Source organism: Populus nigra, chromosome 13 (genome assembly GCF_951802175.1).
Source record: "Populus nigra chromosome 13, ddPopNigr1.1, whole genome shotgun sequence".
NCBI lineage: Eukaryota > Viridiplantae > Streptophyta > Magnoliopsida > Malpighiales > Salicaceae > Populus > Populus nigra.
The window spans coordinates 15,121,404-15,134,478 of record NC_084864.1 but is presented as its reverse complement, the minus strand read 5'-3'; the positions used below and the strand labels follow the sequence as shown (position 1 = coordinate 15,134,478).

General features: G+C 34.4%; 1 protein-coding gene and 1 long non-coding RNA gene across 3 annotated transcripts; one reads left to right on the top strand and one right to left on the bottom strand.

Annotated features, from left to right (window-relative positions):
* The first annotated feature begins 2,951 nt into the window (after nt 1-2,951).
* LOC133670857 (protein NRT1/ PTR FAMILY 5.6-like) lies at nt 2,952-8,233 on the top strand. The gene is made up of 8 exons (XM_062091452.1): nt 2,952-3,102; nt 3,191-3,408; nt 3,608-4,069; nt 4,191-4,275; nt 4,416-4,841; nt 4,995-5,147; nt 7,990-8,089; nt 8,215-8,233. The coding sequence occupies exons 1-8, from the start codon at nt 2,952-2,954 to the stop codon at nt 8,231-8,233; spliced, it is 1,614 nt and encodes a 537-aa protein (XP_061947436.1).
* A 31-nt stretch (nt 8,234-8,264) lies between these two features.
* Nucleotides 8,265-8,966, bottom strand: LOC133670496 (uncharacterized). 2 transcript variants are annotated; one of them, XR_009834098.1, is made up of 2 exons: nt 8,649-8,966; nt 8,265-8,538 (listed from the first exon to the last, which is right to left on the bottom strand). It is a non-coding gene; the product is annotated as an uncharacterized LOC133670496 (long non-coding RNA). The 2 variants fall into 2 exon arrangements; XR_009834099.1 differs by having other exon boundaries at nt 8,265-8,535.
* Nucleotides 8,967-13,075: the final 4,109 nt, after the last annotated feature.

Below are 13,075 nucleotides of genomic sequence, written 5' to 3'. Positions count from 1 at the left end.
TCTGTTATTACACTGCTCCAATCCACGGTGTTTTGTGTCATGGTAGATAGTAATAAAGACACTGAGCTCTTTTAGTATATTATATAATTTATTAGTCTATGTTCAAATATAACATATGGATTTCTTACAAATTTGTCATTGATATCGGATAAATCATTCATATCAACCCGCAAATTGTTAGAAATATTTGAAGAGGAAAGGTAAAATTGAAAACATGAAAAGCATGATGAAAAGTAAATCTCATTTATATTATATTATTCTTTTTAAAGAGAAAATCCCTATAGACTTGAACTTGGACTTATAATATTTCTAATGTATATTTATATTAGTTTAGGATAATTCAAAAAACTTAAAAGATAAATATATCTTTCATAGTTATATGTATACACGTAGAATTGTTGTTCAAAATTTGTTAAGTTACTCCTCAGAATAGAAAATAAAAATATATTTAATAAAAAAGATATAAAATAAATCGACTCCTAAAACAATTCTGAAATGAATTATTATATTTTTAAAATAAAAATAACATGGAAACATGCTCCTTTTATTCTCGTTATTCTCGTTATTCTATTTATTTAAGACAGTAATTAAATATTAATTTAAAGATCAATACTTGTACACGGCTAGTTATCAATGCACATGAGATCAACCACTGCATTGATCGATCTAGAATTGTATTCTTGTGATAAAAAAATAATAACAACAACGAAGATTATGGGATTTGCTTGAAGAAAGGGTTACTTGAAACTTCTATGGCCACTTTAGTCTTTTTGTTACTTTGTTTTTTTTTTTTTGTTATTTCACTCCTTTTACTTTTAATTCTACCTTTTTTTCCTTTTTATTTTCACTCATTTTTTTATCCTTTTTTCCCCCTCAATTTTCTTTTTTTTTTCTTATTAACTCTAGTCAACTTTTTGCGTTTTTCTTTCTTTGTTTATTTTTTTGTCTTCTTTTTTTTATTTCCTTTTTTGTTTTCAAATACTGCATACAAAAATAAGATATGAAAAGGTGCTAAAAAATATAAAATGACTGCAATTTTTTAATACTTACCAAATTGTATCGAAAAGCATTTTGTTTTTGGAATTTAAATATTTTTTTAAACCCTGTTTGTTTGCTGGAAAGTAATTTTTTTTTAGAAAGTGAGTTCTGAAAAAGTGAATTCCGGGAAAGTGAATTATTTTTTGATGTTTGGTAGTATAATGAAAAATAAATTGGAAAACACTTTTCAGTGTTTGGTTATGTCATGGAAAATAAGTTAGAAAATAACTTATTAATGTTTTATTTTTTTCAAGTTTATTAAAATAATAAGGAACAAATCTTATAAACTAAAAAGTTGAATGAGAATGAAATTAAAAAAAAAATACAGTTTCATAAATTATCTCAAATAAAATAAATAATAATCAAAATAACAGAGATCAAATCTAACAAATAAAAAAATTAAAAGATGAAGAAATTAAAATAATAATAATAATAACCATTTCATAAATTATTTTAAATAAAATAAGTAATAATCAAAAGAATGAGGATCAAATTCGATAGATAAAAAATTTTAATTAAAAAATAATAATAAAAAAGCAAATAACAATTATAAAAATGAGGATCAAAGTTAATATAAAAATTAAATTTTAAGAGATGAAATTAAAAAAAAATATTCAAAACAAAATATATATAGTAATCAAAAGTTTGAGGACCAAATTTGATATAATCGGCAAATAATATAATATTTTTAAATTTTTCACAACTTCTAAAAAGTGTTTTCTGCTCAAAATAAAAAGAAAATACTTTCTTGAAAACCAAACCAAATTTTTCTTTGATTGAAAAGTATTTTTTATTGATTAATTTTTTTAATGATAAATAAACACATAAAAATTTAAAAAATAGCTTCTAAAAAATCATTTTCTATCACAAACACCCCTTTGAAAAGAAGAGTTGGCAAAAAAAAGAGAGGTATGTAGGTGTTAAAAAGACTAGTGAAAGGTGTTCATGGTAATTTACCCTTGATCCCCTCGTTCTTGAGACCTAAACCAGCTATCGAGTTTCGTCATACGCGTTGGAGGCAGTTTGAGTCCTCACATGCCGCCCAAAGCGAGTCAGCACCTTCCACTTGTTGACGAGTGATTCGCACGCCCGAGCCTTTTTTCTTCCCCTTCAGTTCCGTGATTTTAGGCCCATTCTCTCTCCTGATTTGCTTCCGTGATTTCAGGTCCTTCTTTGCACACGTGTTTGATGAAAAACGCTGATACACACACACACACACACACACACCACTACTGTATTATAATTTTATGTTTTTTTTAGTAACAGAATGAAGTATTCTCATTTTCTTTGAAAATTAAAGAATTAAAAACTCATCTAGATAAATTTAATAAATTCCTTCATTCTCTTTTCTACTCACTAGCTCTTTTTTTCTTTTCTTTTTTTAATTCAAGAAAGGCACTTTTTACTTAACCAAAAAATCGTTTTCTCAAAAGGAATCGTTGGGTTAATATTTTAACAATTTTCTTTTTCTTATTAAGAGAAGGAAATTCGGACGTCATGATTAATCAACTCGAGAAGAACGTTGGTACGACATTTGGAAAATTCTTGTAATAATTCATAGTGTTTTGTTAAAAAACTACACTGATATCCCTACATATGTTTTAACTTTCTTGTAATAATAATATGCAGCCAAGAGTCGATTGATGTCAAATCAAAATACAACATCAAAGCCTGTATGATTAATTAAGTCTTCCATTATGTGTTGAAGAGCGAGCCGGTCCTGCAAGTTTGTGAGCAACGGCTTAGTCCTGGTGCTGTGAGCCAACTTCATATAGCGAAACAGAAGAAATTGACCGTGTAACTAGTGATTTTGACATTTCCATTGTTCCTCAATTTCGCGTCATCTAAACTATATAAATAATATAATCTTGCGTAATGTATATTGTCTAATGGGTTGCCCATTTTTAGGTGAAATGGCTACTTCTGTAGAAAGGAACCTTAAACCACTTACTATCAACTTTCAACTGGTGCGTCCGTCATGGTTTTTCAACGGTACCCTCTGTAGAGTAATTGGCTGGGTCAAACTTCATGTCTATTTTACGAAGGCCGTCTTCTTCATCCTTGGTGATGTTTCCTGATCATGTTCAGCTAATTAGTCTTATGTGAGTGGAGATTAACATGCTCATCAAGCTTTGTTTCAAAATGTTTTTAGGTTTGATTTCTAGCCACAGCTTCGTAAACAATGCTGTGGTGGTTCTGTGGATGGATTACCTCATTGGTCAGGGGCAACCGCTTCCACTTGCTGCTATTGCTTTGAATGTTCAAGAAGGTTTATATGTCATTTGCACTTTTCTCATTGCTAACATAGCCGATGCCTACAGTACAGGACCTTATAAAGCAATAGTTTTCAGCACTGCTTCATATGCATTCGTAAGTCGCTCTATTTTATATATATTATATGACAAAGTTAGGCGAATAGTATATAAATTAGCTTTTATTTGTTTGGTTTTCAAATGAAAACAGCTATAACGGAATTTTTTTTAATATTCCTTTTCTTTTCGATCCATTTTTTAGTGCTTTAATTTATAGTCATTAATTTGCAACTAATTAAATGTCCATTTTGCTGCAGGGACTGTTGCTATGGTTTCTTGCTAACCGGTTCTGGGGCAATTCATCCTCCACCGTGGTTATACTACTTTTTCTGATGATGGTACTAGTAACTGTGGGCAAGGCAAGTCAGGATCCTTGTTTAAAAGCATTTCTACGTGATCAATTAGTCGAGCATAAACCTAACCTTAACGCAGATAACGACCAAGCTGACGAGGTTCCTAGTAAACCAGACATCAGTATAGATTATGACAACGCTGAGGTTCGAAGAAAATTTTGGTGGCGCATTGCTTCTACGGTGGGCACTGTCTCGTCTGTGATAATGGCCAGATCAGTTTCTGATCAGAGAATGATCACTGTGATTTCATTTTCGGTTATGGCATTGGCTTGTTTAACCTTTGCGTTAGGAAAAAGCTCTTACTACCCCGACAAACCAACTGGAAGCCCCCTTATCGTTATTTATAGAGTTCTTAATGCAGCTTTAGTGAGCGTCACCTGCAACACGCTCGTGAACCCAATGACTACTACATGAATGATAGTGGTGGATTGCTTTTATTGCCCGACATTCGAATCATCAGGTTGGTGTAGTATTGTGATTCCCGTAGCCCATTTCAATGGGTTATGGGAATTTGGATGAGATACATAGAGTGTTTATGGATCTATATGCCACCATGATTTCCCTTTGGGCAGGTAGGATAACAAGTCCAATTTAGTATTGCATCTGTAAGCCTTATCGTTGCAAAACAGGCCCTTCCCCAAGGTCCAAGCAGTGACAGTATCACTTTTTCTTTCCCTATATCTCCTCTGCTCTCTTTCTTTTCCCTTCTGAGGTGGTGTACACAGGTGGCTGGACAAAGCTGCTCTTTTAGAGACATCCAAATCCCTCTCAGCTGAAGAACAGGAGCAAAACGGGAGACTTCTCCCAGTCCGAGATGTGCAACGAGTAAAGCAACTTCTTGCATTGCTTCCTATGTGGACAGCACTCCCCATCCACGGCCTCGTTCTGGCAACGGGTTCGACTTTCTTTGTTGTGCAAAGTGAAAGCCTCGATCCTGATCCTGTTTTGTCTATAAATGTTCTGTTTCTACTTCAGGGTTTCGTAACAGTTATAGTTCCATACGTCCATGACTTTTTAGTATCCAGATGGATTAAAAAACTTCCGATGCATCATGTTAGACCGATATGGATTCAAAAACTTCTGAAGAATCGCAATTGGGATAGCGTGCTCTATAATCTGTTGCATGGTATCAATGCTGGTTGAGACTCGTAGATTGAATCTTATTAAAACACGTGGAGATGCTGAACCATTTCCAATGAGCACAGTATGGCTGGTTCCACAGTTTTTCCTGATAGGACTCGTAGAAGGACTGGTTGCTGATGGCTTGGCTGATTTTTATATATCCATGTAGATGAATCTTTGGAACATTATGAATCGCCATTCAACGAGTCTGCAATTGGCGTTGGGAAGTTCCTGAGTGCGGCACTTGTTCTTACTTTGTCAGGCAGCTGGTTTCATGACACTCTGAAAACAAGTCATCTGGACAAATATTACAAGGTGTTAGGTATTCTAAGTTCTGTGAACCTATGCTTTTATGTGCTTGTCATGTACGCCCACGCATGGAAAGCCCTTCAAGTGAATGGCTCCCCTGACCCTGAAGTCTCGACTTAGATCACTCTCCTCTCGACGCTTCAATGAAATTGCCGGCCAAGGTAGCTTTCCGAGCTGTCAAACTCCAGTTGAAACATTGAGTACGAACACGCCCTTATTGAATCTCTTCAGATAAGTGATTGCTGAAAGATTTGAAGAAATTGGTATGAAACACAATCCCGTAATTAATTTCAGAGCTGTAGTAATGATTGTTTACAGGTTCCATCAGAACAAAAATTACTAATCTCTCTCTCTCTCTCTCACACACACACACACTCAATGTTTACTTCTTTTGTTGCAAATCCACCAAGGACGAGGAGCAAGGGCTGTTGTATCCCAGAAGTCTTTCATGTATTGAAAATTGTAATGGTGGTTATTTTTTAAAATATTTTTTATATTAAAATATATTAAAATAATATTTTTTTATTTTTTAAAAATTATTTTTAAAATCAACTTATCAAAATAATTTAAAATATATAAAAAAAATTAATTTTTAATAAAAAAAATTAAAATTCTTAAAAACACTGTTTAAATATCTTCCAACTATAGTTTTTATTCCTTTAGACTTGTGCTCTCCATCAATTTGCCAATCTTCAATTGACGACTCTGCCATTAATTAAAAGAAGTTTCGGCACGTGGCTTAGTTTTTCTATTTCTTTTTATTTCTTAGGGTTTTTTTTAAAAGTTTGTTTTCTTAGTGTTAGTTGTCTGAAGAAGAAGAAAAAGGGATTTGCATTAACTTTAGCCATTTAGTTTAGGCTTTTAATATTGGGAAAATAATTAGATTTAAAGTTTTCAATCATGCTAATTATATAGAGAATGTTTGACGAGAATGATGAAAAATAACTTTTGATTTTGAATCAGAATTAAAGAATCATTTAAAAAAATATATGATAAATAATTTAAAATAAATATAAGTTAGAACCATGATGGTAAAAACGACTTAAAACTTTTTTTTAAAAAAGAAAAGTATAATATAAGATAGAATTTATAAGTTAAAAACTCAAAGTTGACGATACAGAGTCAAGACAGAATATATAATAGAGACTCGCGCAGGCCGTAAAGAAAGCTATATAGAAGGAACTTTCATGGATAAGATGACACAGAACATAGCAAAAATGAAAAAACTAGGGTTCCATATATCCTAAAATTAAATACCATGCGAACAAACACAATCAGAAAGATCATAACTTTCAAGCCAGATACCATAGCCATTATGTTGACTTGTAACTTGGCAATCCAGCGAAGTTACTGGCCATGAACCACTTTAGAAAGCTCTGTGGCACTGTGCTGCAGTCTCTGCGTGTTGTCCTAAGATTTTTCTATGTTGTAAAGATGCTGATTTTTGCTGTCCAAAACAGATATCAAAATTAAGTAGTTTGGCAAACTTCAGGCTACGAAAAGACAGCAGAATAAAAGGTGGTTTCTTCTTCTAATGGCTGATGAAAAATTAAAGTTATTTCCTCTTTTAATGCACATGCACATGCTACCCTCTTTTCGATTGGTTATGAATAAAAATAACACTTTACTTATTTAACAAGTATTCATTAAAATAAAAATATGAAAAATATTTATTATTTCCATTAGTTGTGGAACTTTGAAAAGAAGGTGAAGTACAATTAGGAAACTACTTGTAATTGTCTTTAATTGTGGTAAAAATAAAATAAAAACTCTAAAATAAAGAAGGTTTCAATAGCGAAAAATATTTATCATTGCCTTTAATTATGGAAAATGAAAAAAAATTAAAATAAAGAAAGTGAAGTACAATTAAGAAAAATGCTAAAATAGGAAACGTGAAAATTTCAACAAATTAATTAGAAGATTTGAAGTAATTCTTTTAATGAAAGGATTTGTTCTATTTGCCTTAATCAACTACTCCAAGACATTGTTCTATAATAGGAAAATATGCAAATATTTCTCATAAAATTAAAAGATATATAAAATGTGAATTAATTAAAAGACTGATTTTTTTTGTACACACACCACACATATATGAGATATTTAGTCCAAAAAAACATGATAATTATTTGTTTTTTACAAAAGTAAAATAATAAGAATAAAACATCTTTCTTTCTTTCATAGATGTTTTTTTTTTTGTAAAAATAAAATGTTTTTCAAAAACATTTTTCATTTGAAAATACATTAAAATATTTTTTTAATTTTTAATATCAAAAAATCAAAAACATAAAAATATTTAAAAAATATTAATTTAATTTTTTTAAACTAAAAATACTTTTAAAAAAAAACACCATCCAAAATACACACTAAATAAAAAATAAAAGTATCCCGCCCAAGGAATAGATCCAGGCCTAAGAAAGCCCAAAACACAAGCGTGGAACTTCTTACCCTCTGCCTCCGCTCCCCCACCCAGCTACCTTTCCAGGTTGATTGTAGTTCAAATCTCTCCGTGGCAGATTAATCGAGTAGATGTTTAGCGAGTATTCTCCGTGGCAGGGAAAAAAGCTGTGCTTCCAACTTGTTAGTCCTACTCAGCCATCATCTCTATCAACCATGGATATTAAACACCACGTAGTATATATACTTCCATGCAGACAACCAGGACTCGTCTTATTAGTGCTCCTAGGTGGCTAGAATCTGAGATAGAATGGAAGAATTTCTCTACCTGGCCCATTTGCACTTTTCTCTTCTACTCTGACAAATAGTGGTTTTATTTCTTCTTAATAAATCCTGTTTCCGGATTTAAAGAAAATCAAAACTTTCGGAAAACTGAGTGTTTTTGCATTGGAAATTTGCAGGGTTGTATCCAATCTCCATGATCAAAGAGGACAAGAAACTGACAGTGATAGTGGTAGGGGATATTGATCCAACACTTGTAGTGAGCAAATTGAGAGAACTGTGTTGCAGTTATTATTGGCTGAAACTGCAAAAGAGCTTGTTAAAGTGGCTAACCATCATCAAACCCAATGACTAACCTAAGCAAGATCTAATCTGAATTCTGATTACCTTTTTGTTTACTACAGGCGAGCAGAGGAGCACTAAGAATCACCATGAACAAAACAGGACAAAAGCATAGTAACAAATTATTGCATGCATTTCAAATCATTGCACTAAAATATCATCTCATTCAACACAAAATATTTTCCACCAAAATTTTCGGGGTTCCAACATATACTGAAAACTGGATTCAAAATATATCAGGGTAGAAGCAAAAGTTGGCTACACAGAGCTCCAAGTTATAACAATCCCAGTAGTCTGCTGTTCTCTTAGTCATTGGCAATCGGAAATGAACTGATTTTAGAGCACGAACGCCTCGGGAGTATTAGCACACAGAAAGGAAAATCCTGCTAAGAATTCATAAAGCATCAGTGAGAAATTCTGCCAACATATAACATGGAAATCTTATTCTGTTATGACTGTTGTTAACATAATAAGAAACGTTTTCTTAGTTTGGTACCTTATTGTGTTGGATGAATGAAATAAAAGCTCAGGGATGATTGCCTTTCATTTAATCTTTCAAAATTCATCTCTATCTTAGTGTTGTGAGAAACCCTGGGCCATTCTTCCACTACCTCCCGTTGCGAACTTTTTGCCAGCAAGGGACAGAACTCGAAAGATGGCAGGCCTTCTTTTAGCATGGCTTGGAGCTTAGAGCAGAAGTGGATCCTGAATTCTGTGACCGAGGTTAGATGATTGATGTTAGGATATTGCCATTTAGTGGTAATACCCCACCACTAAGTTGGTAGCTCCATTCATGCCACAATTAGTGGCATGCTTTAAGGCTATATTGACCTCTCCATGTTTACCATTAATGCCTATAAAGAAGGCATATTTGTTTAGAGCAAAATGAGAGAGTGAGCGATAACATGAGAATGTGAAGAGTGTAGAGAAAAAGTGAAGGGCTGCAATGACAGCAGCCTTGATGCCATTGCAGCAGCTGCAAGTGCAGCAAAAGAGCTGAGGGTAGAGTTTGAGTGAAGTGATCCTCCTCCTTCATATATTGTGTTGTAATCCTTTCTCTATTTCTAAATAATATGGACTCTCTCCCGTAGATGTAAGCAATTTGTCAAATCACGTTAAATATTGTCTCAGTGTGCTTAACCCTCCTTCAAACCAGTATCAGAACACCACAGGCTGGGAATCTCCAATAATTGGTATCAGAGCACATGGTTTAAAGGGGTGTTTGATTTTGCTCAAAAATAAAAGTTGTCAAAATTATGTTTTGACCATACCACTGTGTAGAGGAGGAAGAGACAAAGCCACTGTTGAAAACCGTGTCGAAATCAGATGTCGGAAACGACCACACGCGCCATCACGCGCACAGACACGCGCCACACGTCATCTCCACCTGGATAAGCTAACCTGACCCGAATACCAGACAACCCGACCCACATGCCAGACTCGAATAATGATGACGTCATCATGCCGCCATCATGCACAATTGGCATGCCATGTCAACGTCCAGTCATCTGACACATCAGCATTGTGGGCCCACCTGCCGCGTCATCAGCCGCTAGCCGAGCCGAGCCGTGAGCCGTGAGCCGAGGGAGAAGAATTTCCAATAATTGAGTCCTTTGTACTCCAGAGACTTCAGCTTTTGGCAAAAGTTAATGAAAGGGAGGTAAGTGAGGAAACCTGAGAATTAACATTTGGAACCTTTCTATTCTCAAATAAGTTCAAATAAATGTAAAGTTGTTCAAAAACAGTATTTCAGAACATTGTAAAGTGAGGTTTCTGAGTTCACTTTCCAGATATAATATCATCACCAAAAGGATTACTAAAACAAATTCTATGGAGAACGTGGGGGAGAGAGAGACAGAGTCCAGGATGAAGAGATAGACAATTCCAGGCAATGCTGTAAAGGAACTGATGTCGATATGTCCACTTTTTATTATAATGTGATAGAGAATACTCAAACGGGAGCTGCACATTCCACTTTGACTTCCATAATGTAGGATTTCTTCCAAAAAAATAGGAGAATGATAGAAGATTGAATTGACACGTAGAAGCATAGTGTTTGTCATAAACAAACTGGATAAACTTATGTACAACCAAAACTTGATTGAGTGGGACAAAATTATGAGAAACTTCAAGAAATGTCCACTTAAATATGAGAGATGATCACCCAGAGAATTAGCCTTCCATTCCATGCGATATTACTTGTCAGAATAAGAGCAGAACCTTTCATCCAGCTTTCCTTGGCAAACGACCCTCCACCACAAATAACTGCGCCAAAAACCTTAGCCCATCCTCGAGGACTTGTAGTTTTTCAGTTTCTCCATCCTGCTTGTGATAAGCAACTCAGTAAACTATAGGAATCAAGTGAAATTGGAGTGAACTTCAAGTGATTTACCACAAGGTGAACCAGAAAGTACCCGAAGATAACTGCCAACAGAAAAGTGAAACTTGGAATGACGTAACTCAACAAGCTTGCAACAGTCAGAGAAGTTCATGCTAAATAAGCATAGGAAACATTAAGATGGATAATAGATTGACAGTTCCAAGAGGTGAAAGCACATAAGTCTTTGTTATCACTGAGAGTGAAAGTGATGGTCGCTGCATACTGCTACCTGGAATTAAAATATACTCAGGAAATTACAAGTAAACACATTTTGACTCTCCTAAGAGCAATATTCATGAGGATGTTTGATAAGTTCTAAAAAGTATAATTTACCTTTGCAAACATTCCGCTTCTGATGTTCATGAAGTCAGCGATCCCAATCAGGAACGACCCAGGTTTACACAAGGACAAACTGAGAGCACCAAATGTGCATGGAAAAATAAAATTCTGATCAGAATCATGCCAAGAATTCACAAAGAATTAGTAACATAAGGTGGAGACGCAATAGTTGTTGGTAGAATAAAAAAGAAGAGTAGAGACAAAATTGATGAGATTTTTTTGTTCATTTGATCTTCTAGCACTCAATCTCTACGTCGTGGGAGAGAAAAATATTAAACCAAACTTTTCCCATCTCCCGTTGATACATTTCTTCCAGCACGGAACTGTAACTCGGCAAAAATTGGGTTTTGAATTCTTTGAGCAAGGATAGGCGTTGAACAGCTTTGTCGTCCAGGTATGGAAGATCACATTGTAAAAGAGGTGCTTGTGGAGGAGCTTATTCCACGCAGTTCACAACTTGAAAGAGAGAATCCATCCAAATCCAGTTCCTCGAGGCGATCAAAGAGTTTCTAACAATCATGGATAGTAAGTGACTCCATTTTAGAGGACAAACACACTCCGAGAGATTGTTGGAATAGATAGAATCTAAAGTAAAGATATTTGAAGTTCACAAAAGTTGTTCAGGTATTGAATGAAAATAAATTGGCTTATAAAGCAAAGTCTCTTAAAACATCTTAAACTCTGGACATTTAAAACATTTAATCTCTCTAACATTTCCTCCCTTAAACTGAAATTACTAAAAGTAATCAGTTTACCTCAACCAGAAACTTCATTCCCAACAGCTCTCGAAGCTTCACAAAACTCTTCAGCTTCAGACGCTTGATCATAATGTCTGCAAGCCGCTCACAGTTACCACAATACTTCAACTTAACCACTCTATCCATTGTGAGATTATGCAGAAAATGAAACCTCATATTTATATGTTTGCTCCTTCCTTGTATAACTGGATTTTTAGACAACTTAATAGCAGATGAGTTATCACAAAACATAGTAATACACTTACTTTGAGAAGGGTTGAAATGATTGAATACTTTCTTCATTCAAACACTATGATAAACACATGCTGCTGCTGCAACATATTCCGCCTCTATTGTAGAAATAGTTACAATAGGCTGCTTTTTTGAAGCCCAACCCATAGCTCCTCCACTCAACTTAAACACATACCCTGAAGTACTTTTCCTATCATTATAGTCACTAGCATGATCACTATCTGTATATGCGAACAACTCTATTGCACATTCTCTTGCATATAATACACTAAGCTCTAGAGTTCCTTTTAGATATCGAAACACCCTCTTTGCAGCAAGCAAATGCTCCTCTATTGGATTTGCCATATATCTACTAATAAGACATACACTGTACATCAAATCAGGTCTAGTAGCCATCAAGTACATGAGGCTACCAACCAATTGTTTGAACTGAGTTGCATTGACTTTCTTCCCCCCACCTCTTGTCAGCTTTGAACTAGGCATTATAGGATTCTTTACTGAATTGCACTCCTTCATACCAAACCTATCAATAACATCTTTGGCATATTTCTTCTGACACAAATGAATACCCTTCGAACTTTGCAGATTTTCAACACCTAGGAATTATCTCATCTTTCCTAGATCCGTCATCTCAAACTTAGACTTCATTGAACACTTAAACTCCTCAATCAAGCAGACATCATTACTAGTAAAGATTAAGTCATCTACATAGAGACTTATAATTAAAATCTTACCTCCTGTTTCTATTTTGACAAACAAAGTAGACTCATGACTGCATCTTTCAAAACCTTCATTGAAAAAATATTTCTCAATCTTACTGTACCAAGCTCGGGGGGCTTGCTTTAGACCATATAAAGCCTTTTTGAGCTTGAAAAACCTTTTCTTTGCCTTTTGACTCAAATCCTTGCGGTTGTTCAATGAAAACAACTTCCTTCAATTCTCCGTGCAAGAATGCACTTTTTACATCCAACTGAAACACCAACTAACCCTTATGCGCAACCAAAGCCAAAACCATGCGAATTGTATCCCACCATACCACTAGAGCAAACACCTCATTATAGTGTATCCCATGTTCCTGAGCATAACCTTTTACCACTAAACGAGCTTTTCATTTATCAACCTCCTCACTTTCATTAATCTTAGTTTTATATACCCACTTAACACCAATCTTCTTTGCTCCAACTGGCAGATTTACCAATTCCCAAGTTTATTTTT

Coding starts and splice junctions, on each gene's coding strand:
- LOC133670857 (XM_062091452.1), top strand. CDS start 2,952: ATGGCTACTTCTGTAGAAAGGAACCTTAAACCACTTACTATCAACTTT. Junction 3,409..3,607: donor GCACTGCTTCATATGCATTC/GTAAGTCGCTCT, acceptor ATTTTGCTGCAG/GGACTGTTGCTATGGTTTCT. Junction 5,148..7,989: donor CAAATATTACAAGGTGTTAG/GTATTCTAAGTT, acceptor GGAAATTTGCAG/GGTTGTATCCAATCTCCATG.